General features: G+C 42.2%; 1 protein-coding gene across 3 annotated transcripts; it reads right to left on the minus strand.

The window, feature by feature from the left end:
* Positions 1 to 447: 447 nt before the first annotated feature.
* Positions 448 to 8,733, minus strand: sumf2 (sulfatase modifying factor 2). 3 transcript variants are annotated; one of them, XM_061899191.1, is made up of 9 exons: positions 8,560 to 8,733; positions 8,376 to 8,499; positions 6,418 to 6,532; positions 1,957 to 2,001; positions 1,719 to 1,869; positions 1,594 to 1,649; positions 1,433 to 1,517; positions 1,231 to 1,372; positions 448 to 1,129 (listed from the first exon to the last, which is right to left on the minus strand). In XM_061899191.1, the coding sequence occupies exons 1-9, from the start codon at positions 8,633 to 8,635 to the stop codon at positions 1,039 to 1,041; spliced, it is 885 nt and encodes a 294-aa protein (XP_061755175.1). In that variant the 5' UTR covers positions 8,636 to 8,733; the 3' UTR covers positions 448 to 1,038. The 3 variants fall into 3 exon arrangements, with proteins under 3 accessions (XP_061755175.1, XP_061755176.1, XP_061755174.1); XM_061899192.1 differs by having other exon boundaries at positions 448 to 1,084; positions 8,376 to 8,502; XM_061899190.1 differs by having other exon boundaries at positions 8,376 to 8,502; positions 8,560 to 8,731.
* Between the last annotated feature and the right edge of the window lie 3,663 nt (positions 8,734 to 12,396).

Genomic DNA, 12,396 nt, shown 5'->3' on the forward strand with positions numbered 1-12,396 from the left:
CTTCCAGAGGGCTTCACGGTGGCAGAGGGGTTAGTGCGTCTGCCTCACAATACGAAGGTTCTGCAGTCCTGGGTTCAAATCCAGGCTCTGGATCTTTCTGTGTGGAGTTTGCATGTTCTCCCCGTGACTGCGTGGGTTCCCTCCGGGTACTCCGGCTTCCTCCCACTTTCAAAGACATGCACCTGGGGATAGGTTGATTGGCAACACTAAATTGGCCCTAGTGTGTGAATGTGAGTGTGAATGTTGTCTGTCTATCTGTGTTGGCCCTGCGAAGAGGTGGCGACTTGTCCAGGGTGTACCCCGCCTTCCGCCCGATTGTAGCTGAGATAGGCGCCAGCGCCCCCCGCGATCCCGAAAGGGAATAAGCGGTAGAAAATGGATGGATGGGTACTTCCAGAATTATCCTAGTAAATTTGTCTAAAAACATCTGAATCGCTCACAATGCTATCGCCTTTTTTAAATTTTACTTTATTCATTTTCTAGTCCTTCGTTATGAAAATCCTCAGCCACAAATCATTCATCCTCGCTCAAATTAATGGGGAAATTGTCGTTTTCTCGGTCCAAATAGCTCTTTTTTTTGGAGCCTCCCGTTATAAACAATGTGAGGATGTGAGGAGCCCTCACACGGGTGATGTCATCGTCTGCTACTTCCGGTACAGGCAAGGCTTTTTTATTAGCGACCAAAAGTTGAGAACTTTATCCTCGATGTTCTCTACTAAATCCTCTCAGCAAAAATATAGCAATATCTCGAAATGATCAAGTATGACACAAAGAATGGACCTGATATCCCTGTTTGAATAAGAACATCTAATTTCAGTAGGCCTTTAATGTGCAGAATGTATCAAAGTGGCCCCGCCTTCTGCGACATATTGACACGGCCCTCGCTGAAAAGTTTGGACCCCCGAGCTTTAAAGTGTGAGTCACTTGTTAGTTCGAGAGACTGCGGTGGAAACTTTTTGATGTTTCGCTTCCTGCCACTCAGTTTCTTCTGAGTCAGCAAGTTTCCTGTTCGTCATCTCCATCCCAATGCTCCTCTCGCTACAGTTCCTCCTGCTGCTTCCTCTTCCCGCCACTGGAGGCACACCTGAAGCCCAGGTTATCAGAGGCGGAGTCAGGGGTGTTGCCCATCCTGCAGGGAGGACACGCCCCCCCCCCCCATACACAAAAAACGGCATGAGCGGCGTTGTGTGTTTTTGAGCGTTTGCTCACGTTAACACACCCCTCCCTCACCTGGTGGCGAGCGTCGCCTTGTGATTGGCCGAGCCGTCCGCCGTGTCGATCCAGGAGGCGCCGCGTAGCACGAACATGTGCTGCGCTGCGGGGAAGACGCTGGACGTCCACTCCCACGTGTTCCCCATCATGTCCACGAGACCTGCAGGGACGCAAGATGGCGTCAGGGTCCTTCGTCATCGTCATCGGCGGTCGCCGTTACCAAAGTCGTTCTGAGGCGGGAAGGCGGTGACGGGCGACAGGCCGTGATAGCCGTCCTCCGCCGTGTCCCCGTCTGGGAAGGACCCCTGTCACATTGCCGTTAGCTTCATCTCATTAGCATAGTGAGGGTCGCCATGACGACAGCATCATCATCATCATCACCTGCCACAGGTTGCTCCTGTTGCTCTGGAACTTGTTCCCCCATGGAAAAGTCCGCCCTGAGGGACAAGGCAGGAAGGTTGAAGGGGGAAAGTTTTCGGGTTGAAAACCCAAATGAGAAGAAGCACCTTGCCGCCGCCCACGCGCCGCCCACTCCCACTCGTCTTCGCTCGGGAGCCGCTTGCCTTTCCAGCTGCAGAACGCCTGAGCGTCGTTCCAGCTCACGTGAACCACGGGGAAGTCCAGACGCTCCCGGATGCCAGAACCAGGACCTGACGGCTGTGTGTGTGTGTGTGTGTGTGTGTGTGTGTGTGTGTGTATACTTAAAATATCAGAAATAATGAGATAAAAAGTAAAGAAGCTCACCTGTCGCCAAAAGGCTCGTTCCACAGGAAGCCACCACGGAGCAGACTGCAGACACAAGTAATACAAGTTCAACACTGCCATCTAGTGGACTACGATGGTAACTGCATGCAAACAGGATTTAGTCCGTTTTCTCTTTGAAGTAGCAGTAGAGAGAATATAGAATAGAATAGAGTTTTATTTGTCATTATCAACAAGTTATAATAATAATAATAATAGACTAGGACGGCGTGGTGCAAACTGAGGGTTCCTGGTTCGATCCCCACCTTCTACCAACCTCGTCACGTCCACTGAGTCCTTGAGCAAGACACCTCACCCTTGCTCCTGATGGGTCGTGGTTAGGGCCTTGCATGGCAGCTCCCGCCATGAATGGGTGAATGTGGAAGTAGTGTCAAAGCGCTTTGAGTACCTTGAAGGTAGAAAAGCGCTATACAAGAATAACCCATTTACCATTTACATAGCGCTTTTCTAAAGTTTCCTCTATATAGAAGCGATTATCGTAATTATCTGATTTATGACACCAAAATACTTCCAAAGTTTGCGAGTAAATAAATATGATCAAAATTGTTCCTGAACTATTTTGAGAGTTAATGAAGAAACCACTAATGTGATCCATGTTAGGAACCACGGATCGCTTCCCCATCGACAACAATGCTAATCCAGCAGACTTTGTAAGGGCCAACGATGATTACTTTGGGGAAAATTATGATCCAGGACCTTATATATAATGCATATGTTCCTTCTTCACTGCACTTAAATGTAGAATATATGTAGAAAATATTTATATTATTCATATATAATATGTATAATACTGTATATGTTATATATTATTTACTATTATTGTCTATTTTGAGCAAATTGTGGTGCTGAATTTCCCCCAGGATCAATAAAGTACTTTCTATTCTATTCTATATTTCTGAGCCCGAGCACAAAGAGGATGAGCATTAAGTTTTAGAAGCCGAGTGCTAACCGGGTGTCGCTTAATCGAAACACTATAACATTAAATAGTACTGGTAAATGGGTTATACTTCTACAGTGCTTTTCTACCTTCAAGGTACTCAAAGCGTTTTGACACTATTTCCACATTCACCCATTCATGGCGGAAGCTGCCATGCAAGGCCCTAACCAAGACCCATCAGGAGCAAAGGTGAAGTATCTTGCTCAAGGACACAATGGACGTGGCGAGGTTGGTAGAAGGTGGGGATTGAACCAGGAACCCTCATGTTGCTGGCACGGCCTCTCTCCCAACTGCGCCACGCCGTCCCCCATCATTGCTAGGTGCTAAACATACAAACTAACCATAATAAAACAAAGTTTAATATTTCCACTCTCGCTGGGATGGCGACCGATGGGACGCTCACATTATTTTGTTTAGATGAAGAATTAATCACAATCCTCACCAAGAGTTTAAAAAAACATGCAACAAGCGTCTTTTTCACCACCTCAAAGTGGACCAGCCTGTCGGTCCACAATCACATTTGTCTACTAGCAGGTGAGTGATGCATGAATTATAATCTAGAATTCACTTTTAGCAAGTTTGAGATTAAGCAGAAGCAGCTTGTGTCAACAATAGCTTTTTGATTGATTGATTGAAACTTTTATTAGTAGATTGCACAGTACAGTACATATTCCGTACAATTGACCACTAAATGGTAACACCCCAATAAGTTTTTCAACTTGTTTAAGTCGGGGTCCACGTTAATCAATTCATGCTATTCTAGCTCACTGCTGACAATGCGCCGCTCAAATAGTCCGTCTACATTAGCGCTCATAATAACAATATCTCTCATATTTAGTTAATTTTCAGGTCATGACATGAAAATGGAGTATTGTTGCCGCTTTTTTTTTTGTCAGCCTGCATTAGCTGACTGCTATCGATGCTAATTGTCCTAATTCCGGACTCTTAAAGTTCGTTCTTTGAGTGTGCGAGTGTGTTCACACTTCAGCAAAACGCAGTGCACTGTCAGGAACCAGATGTTTACAAAACATTTGACACAGTTTTCAGTACACACGCCGGGACACTCACCACCCGCCGTCTTGGCTCGTTAAGGGAAAGGGGCGGGACTAACTCAAAGTGGTTGCAATTCGACCATTAAAAAGGAGAGAAGAACGGCATAAGAATTGCTGTAAAGAAAGTGTACATAATAGTATACTAAGTAACCCTAACCCTCCAGCATGATTAGATAGATCAGTGTTTTTCAACCTTTTTTGAGCCAAGGCACATTTTTTTGTGTTGGAAAAAATGCGAAGGCACACCAGCAGCAGGAATCATTAAAAAACGAAACTCAGTTGACAGTAAAAAGTCGTCGTCACAATTGTTGGATATGACTTTAAAGCATAACCAAGCATGCATCAATATAGCTCTTGTCTCAAAGTAGGTGTACTGTCACCACCTGTCACATCACCCCCTGACTTTTTTGCTGTTTTCATGTGTGTAGTGTTTTAGTTCTTGTCTTGTGCTCCTATTTTGGTGGCTTTTTCTCTTTTTTTGGGTATTTTCCTGCAGCAGTTTCATGTCTTCCTTTGAGCGATATTTCTTGCATGTACTTTGTTTTTCGCAATCAGGAATATTTCAGTCGTTTTTAATCCTTCTTTGTGGGGACATTGTTGATTGTCATGTCATATTCGGATGTACATTATGGACGCCGCCTTTGCTTCACAGTAAGTCTTTGCTGTCGTCCAGCATTCAGTTTTTGTTTACTTTGTAGCCAGTTCAGTTTTAGTTTCGTTCTGCATAGCCTTCCCTAAGCTCCAATGCTCTTCCTTAGGGGCACTCACCTATTTGTTTATTTCATACTTGCTAACCCTCCCGGAATTTCCGGGAGACTCCCGAAATTCAGCGCCTCTCCCGAAAACCTCCCGGAAGAAATGTTCTCCCGGAAATCTCCCGAAATTCACGCCCCCTCCAGCTCCATGCGGACATGAGTGGGGACAGGCTGTTTTCACGTCCGCTTTCCTGTTATATAAACAGCTTGCCTTCCCGATCATGTTACCACATCTACGAATTTCTAATAAAAAACTGAACACATAAGAAGACGAAGCAGAAGAACGAGGAAGTTACAGCCATGGCGACGCCGTCTGCAATAGAGTGATTCTATGTTGTCTGTTGCCATCTCCTGGTGAATGTTGGCTATAGCGTTATGGGGTTGCTTTTTGATTGGCCAACGATTTAGGTGGTGTTGTGCACCAGACGGCAAGTGATTCTCGCCAGTTACGGTGCACAAATGGTAGAAAAAAGGTTACTCAAATGGTGAAAGGGAAGTGTTGTTGGTTTTTTTTTTAGTAACCAGCAAGCACAGTACAGTTAGTATAACAACTGTGTTTTTATTAGTGTATTTGATAGGTGCCGTCTGAAATTTTACTATTTCTATTATTTATGTATGTATAATAAAATATATATAACTAGAATTCATTGAAAGTCAAGTATTTCATACACACATATATATATACATATGAAATACTCGAGTTGGTGAATTATACTCGTCCCCTCTTAACCACGCCCCCCCCTGTCCAAACCACGCCCCCTCCCCACCCCCGACCACACCCCCATCTCCCGAAATCGGAGGTCTCAAGGTTGGCAAGTATGGTTTATTTTTGGTTAAGGCATACGACACCTTTTTACCTGCACGCTGTCTCCTGCTGCTTCCGACATCTACAAAGCAATTAGCTACCGGCTGCCACCTACGGATATGCAAGAGTATTACACGGTTATTCTGCCGAGCTCTAGACAGCACCAACACTCAACAACAACACGTCATTTACAGACTATAATTACTGGTTTGCAAAATATATTTTTAACCCAAATAGATGAAATTAGATCATCTCCCACGGCCATACTTGGCAACCTTGAGACCTCCGAATTTGGGGGATGGCGGGGGGTGTTTTGTACGTTCGGCCACCGTGTTGAATGCAGAAGTCTGATCAAAAAAATGTGCAGGCAGCATACTCCTTCCCCTTCGAGCTGTCCTGGATGAACTTAAATTATTTTTTTCCAATCAGTTTGGAACTTGCAAGCGTACTTCTTCTTCTTAATCGTCGTCGCTATGTCTCTTCTTCGTTCTCCTGCTTCGTCTCTGTTATGTTTTTGGACATTACTACTTGCCATAGTTTTGAAGCAATGCATGATGGGAATACGGATGTTGTGTGTCAGTGTATTAACGTGCCGGTTGGAATAAACAGACGTTGAGAAATAGCTCCGTGCCTGCCTACTTTATGGGTTATAGATAAACCTATGGATAACGGAGACATATATAATAGTCTCTTTTCAGGTGAGAGAGGACGCCCCCGATAGTGTTGTCTGGGTGGAAATCGGGAGAAACTCGGGAGAATGGTTGCCCCGGGAGATTTTCGGAGAGGGACACTGAAATTCGGGAGTCTCTCTGTAAAATCGGGAGGGTTGGCAAGTATGCCCACGGCACACTAGAGGTTGAAAAACACAGATAGAAAATAAATATGAATAATGACCTCAATCCTCTGCGTCACTTTGCTCTTCAGGTCCTCAGAAACAAAATCCTGGAAGACGAAACTCCATCCAAACTTCTCAGCTTCCGTTTGGTACTTGCGCTCCCTCACGAATTGTCTGTTAAAAAAAAAAAAGTGTCCTGTCAGCATTAATGTTCATTTAAAACCTCTAAAGGCAGCACCTTTTAGCTCTTATTTCCGAAATTGTGTACACTACTGAATTGGGGTCTTGTGGCCGCTTATGTGGACACTTATACTGCCATCTAGTGGTGTCAGAAGAGTATAACATACAATGGAATTTGGGGGGGAAAGTGTAAATATTAGAATCAGCGTGTCACTAAACGTAAAGTAAAAGTACACGTTTGTGTACTTATGGACTAAGTACGTTATACCAAAAGATGATTCTTAGTTTTTATTCTAATTAGGGTCCAATAAGCCCAAATAGCAAAGAACATTTTAAAAAAGCATGTAAACAAACTTGGGCCTTGATTTAAAGGCCTACTAAAAGCCACTACTACCCACCACGCAGTCTGATAGTTTGTATATCAATGATGAAATATTAACATTGCAACACATGCCAATACGGCCTGTTTAGTTTACTAAATTACAATTTTAAATTTCCCGCGGCGTTTCTTGTTGAAAACGTTGCGGAATGATGACGCGTGTTTGTGACGTTATTGGTTGGAGGGGACATTTCAGCCCAGCACCACTTACGGCTAAAACTCGTCTCTTTTCATCGCATAATTACACAGCAATTTGGACATCTGTGTTGCTGAATCTTTTGCAATTTGTTCAATTAATAATGGAGACGTCAAAGAAGAATGCTGTTGGTGGAAAGCGGTGGATTGCAGCTGCCTTTTAGCACCGAAACACAGCCGGTGTTTCTTTGATTGTTGTGAAGCTTTAACACAAAGCGGTCAAGCGAAAATGTTTCTCTACGCACGTTTTTGGATGGGAAAATCGTGATATTAAGTCGGCTCTTACCGGAGACTTCAGTGGATTATGCGACCTCATCCTGCAGCTCAAAAAGGCTGCTGTGATCTTGGCTTCTCTGAGAGACACTGGCGTTCACCGCAGCCATCCGACTTTCAGGTATGACTTTACAATCTCACTAAAACACTATTTAAAAACAATAAGCAGATAAGGGATCTTCCAGAATTATCCTACATATAGGTTATATTAAAATGTATATATTACCACTTTATATGGAATTTAAATAAATTGTGTATATATAATATTAATATATATATAAGTGTACAAATGTATATGTTTGATTTAAATGTTAAACTGTGTATATGAGACGTGTGCTACATATATGTTGCTTATATATTGTTTAAAAAAAAAAAGTAATATTAGTGAAGCATGTTTTAGATTTTATATATTTTGAACCTTGTTCTTGTTGTGATGGGGTAGGTTTATATAAGCGTTGCTTCAACCTACACCCTTTCGGCTCAATCATTGCTCAAATGAGTGTTTTTTTGTTGTTGTTGTTCTTTGTTTTATGTGAAGATTGCCGAAATAAATAAATGTGTCTAATTACATCTGAAATGCTCACACTGCCGCCGCCTCTTCTCTCTTTTTTTTGTGCCTCACTCTAACTTTCCTCATCCACAAATCTTTAATCCTCGCTCAAATGAATGGGGAAATCGTCGCTCTCTCGGTCCGAATAGCTCTTGCTGCTGGAGGCTATGATTATAAACAAAGCGAGGATGTGAGGAGCTCTACAACCCGTGACGTCACACGCACATCGTCTGCTACTTCCGGTACAGGCAAAGCTATTTTATTAGCGACCAAAAGTTGCAAACTTTATCGTCTATGTTCTCTACTAAATCCTTTCAGCAAAAATATGGCAATGTCGCAAAATGACACATAGAACGGACCTGCTATTCCCGTTTGAGTAACAAAATCTCCTTTCAGTAGGCCTTTAAGAGGTTAATGAAGACAATGTTGTGTTTTCTTACCTGAAAGCGGAGTTGGTGACAGGATGTTTGTCCAAAAAAAAAGACTCAATTTCAACTGATTTGGCATCATTGGTCGCCATTTCCCCCGCAGGGATGAAGGCCATCGCGTATTCTTCCTCTTCCGCTGCTACCAACAAACACACTTTTAGTCAACTATTTCCACCGACTCACAGTAAAGTATTACCTGTTGCGGTCACGAACGGCAGACAAACAGAAACGCAAAGAAGAAAGCGAAACATTTTTACAGCCTTTTTTGTCATAACGGCGTTAAATTGATTCAAACTTCAAAGTTTCGAAGAAATGTGTCGCTTTCATTCCGATCATGCAAGTGCGACGGTGGAATGTGCTCGGTCGAAAACACGACGTCAAATAAATAGTTCCGCTTTAAATGACCATGAATTGATTAACATGGACTCCGACTTAAACAAGTTGAAAAACGTATTCGGTTGTTACTATTTAGTGATCAATTGTACGGAATATGCACTGTACAGTGCAATCTAATAATAAAAGTTTTAATTAAAAAAAAAGGTTACATGCAGCTGAGATAGGCTCCAGCACCCCCCGCGGCCCCAAAAGGGACAAGCGGTAAAAAAAATAGATGGATGGATGGATGTCAACACAACCCACCCGTTTTCTACAATTTGGTCCGTTTTAAATGTTGACATGGAAGTGACGTAACCGTGAAGCTTTTATTTTAATGTTTTCTGCATCCATTTCCTGTTTTCGCTCTATCTCATTCCAGACGGTTTTACTTATATATATATATATATATATATATATATATATATATATATATATATATATATATATATATATATATATATATATATATATATAACAAGGTGCAAAGCCATAAGCTCACTCAATAATTTACATTTGGAACACAGCATCATCGTTTTCACAGCTTTTAGCTTGTTAAAGATAGAGAGTGTTTTGACGTAGTGTCAGAAAGTGTTTTAGTCTTATCACAGTCTGACGCAGCTTTGAGATGTTAGATTTCCCGTGCTCTTATTTTGGCGAGCTAGTCGAGACGTCATTTCCAGTTTGTAGCGTTTCTGCGTAATATGGTTCTCTTGGGTGATTGTATAAACAGCATTATGTGCGTTCCTGGCTGAAATGTAAGTATACGTCGAATATAGCACGTTTATTAACGCTAAAATGCCTATAATGTGTCAGATGTAGTCTTAAAGGAGTGTTTGTTTGCAACAATGTTGCTGCTTGACGATATACTTCGCCAGCGCAACTTTTGCTCAACACAGTAGTTACCCAATCTTACCACTAGAGGGCGACACAGACCACGTTAAAGCACTGTCTAAATCAACTGTGCTTATTCTCCATTCATTTCTAAAGGACTGCTTTAATAGTCCATGTATATTTCTTTGTGTATTTGTTTTATAAGACAGTGTAGAGTATATTATATTATATATAACATTTTGCTTATCCTGTTATATTATTACATATTATATTGCCGAAATGTATCCTAATCGTTATTTGTACGTGTTCCCTTTAGACCACACACACCTAAATCACAGAGTAACCTACTTTATCACACTTTGAGTTCTAATATTTTTTTTTATAAAAGCACAACAAAACACGTTCGGGTATTGAGATGCTTACATTAATGAATATAAAACTTAGTCAATAGTATGATGAGGTTGCAAGGGTAGAATTAATTTTCTTTTTTTTTATATATATATACAGAATAAATCCAAATAGCATCTTTAAAACGAATCACAAATTTGACACGAATATTGTTCAGGATGAAAGGACGGAGTCTCCGGATGCATGTCACAAAAGGCGCAGGTAACATCGATGTCCTTCTTGTACAGCGAGCCGAGTTTAGAAATCCTTGTTTGTAAATGTTGAAATTCATAAATAAAAGTTTAAAAAAATAATTTAAAAAAAAGTTTGGAAATCCTAGCGCGGAGCAGGGGTGACCACGCCCCGCGCTCCCTTTCAGCCCATTTGATTGGTCGCTGCAAAGTCCCTTCTTCTTCTGGCTGATCTCGCTGATTACTCATGCAGTAGCGCCACTTTTGCCCCCATCGGTCGCTGGGGGGAAATGAATCGCGGTCTCGTTCACTACGACACCTGCTGACTTGAGGAAGCATGACTAAGGTGAAAATATGGAGACAAGAGCCAATAAAACCCTCTACTGTTCTGCAACGTTCATTTAAATTCAAATGTCACAATTGAGAGAGCATAGAATTATAATGTATAGATTGGCCCTAGTGTGTGAATGTGAGTGTGAATGTTGTCTATCTGTGTTGGCCCTGCGATGAGGTGGCGACTTGTCCAGGGTGTACCCTGCCTTCCGCCCGATTGTAGCTGAGATAGGCGCCAGCGCCCCCCGCGACCCCGAAAGGGAATAAGCGGTAGAAAATGGATGGATGGATGGATAGATGGGGGCCATTCTGTAGTTTTTGTTGTTAAAATCATCATAGATATCTCTGTGAGAAGAACTACAGATTTCGGCCATTTTGCAAGTTTTGCACATACAATTTATTGACCAATCAAATGAGGTCCGGGGAGCGGGGGGCGTGGTCATCCCTGCTCTGTGCTGGGGTTTCTAAACTCGCGGCCACCAGGTAAAGTTTTAGAATAAAAATAGTTTGTAGAAAAATATATCTTTATAAAAGTTTTAATACATTTGGGGACGGCGTGGTGCAGTGGTAGAGTGGCCGTGTGCAACCCGGGGGTCCCTGGTTCAATCCCCACCTGGTACCAACCTCATCACGTCCGTTGTGTCCTGAGCAAGACACTTCACCCTTGCTCCTGATGGGTGCTGGTTAGTGCCTTGCATGGCAGCTCCCTCCATCAGTGTGTGAATGTGTGTGTGAATGGGTAAATGTGGAAGTAGTGTCAAAGCGCTTTGAGTACCTTGAAGGTAGAAAAGCGCTATACAAGTACAACCCATTTATCATTTATTTATAATAATAATAAGGCCTGTCAATATTAACATGTTAACTTGTGCGATTAATGCAAAATCTGATGGCATTAATCATGTAGAAACACAGATTAATCACAATTTATTTTGACCGCATATGTCCTTAACTGTTGATGGTTACCTGGAAGTGTTATACAAAAATTAGTGAGGAGACTCTCGCTGACTAAATTCACTAGAACTAGCAGAAGTTTAACAGCAGTGACTTGTAGTAGATGTAATGGATGTCCGCTAACTTTTTGCAACTCATCGCCCAAAAAATGGAAATGCTGATTATCGGTCCTGCTAGACACCGACCTCTATTTAATAATACAACTTTAACATTTGACAACCAAACAATTAAACAAGGCGACTCGGTAAAGAATTTGGGTATTATCTTCGACCCAACTCTCTCCTTTGAGTCACACATTAAAAGCGTTACTAAAACGGCCTTCTTTCATCTCCGTAATATCGCTAAAATTCGCTCCATTCTGTCCACTAAAGACGCTGAGATCATTATCCATGCGTTTGTTACGTCTCGTCTCGATTACTGTAACGTATTATTTTCGGGTCTCCCCATGTCTAGCATTAAGATTACAGTTGGTACAAAATGCGGCTGCTAGACTTTTGACAAGAACAAGAAAGTTTGATCACATTACGCCTGTACTGGCTCACCTGCACTGGCTTCCTGTGCACTTAAGATGTGACTTTAAGGTTTTACTACTTACGTATAAAATACTACACGGTCTAGCTCCATCCTATCTTGCAGATTGTATTGTACCATATGTCCCGGCAAGAAATCTGCGTTCTCAGAACCCAAAAAAAGTCTACGGGCAATAGAGCGTTTTCCATTCAAGATGCCACCTCAGTAGAAGCATTTAAGTTTCACCTTAAAACTCATTTGCCCGCATATGCGGTCCTCTCCAAGGTTTCTCATTGTCATCATTGTCACTGTCACCGAAATCCCACTGGATGTGAGTTTTCCTTGCCCTTTTGTGGGCTCTACCGAGCAAGTCGTTGTGGTTTGTGCAGCCCTTTGAGACACTAGTGATTTAGGGCTATATAAACAAACATTGATTGATTGGAAAATCACAACAT

Source organism: Nerophis ophidion, linkage group LG04, assembly GCF_033978795.1.
Source record: "Nerophis ophidion isolate RoL-2023_Sa linkage group LG04, RoL_Noph_v1.0, whole genome shotgun sequence".
NCBI lineage: Eukaryota > Metazoa > Chordata > Actinopteri > Syngnathiformes > Syngnathidae > Nerophis > Nerophis ophidion.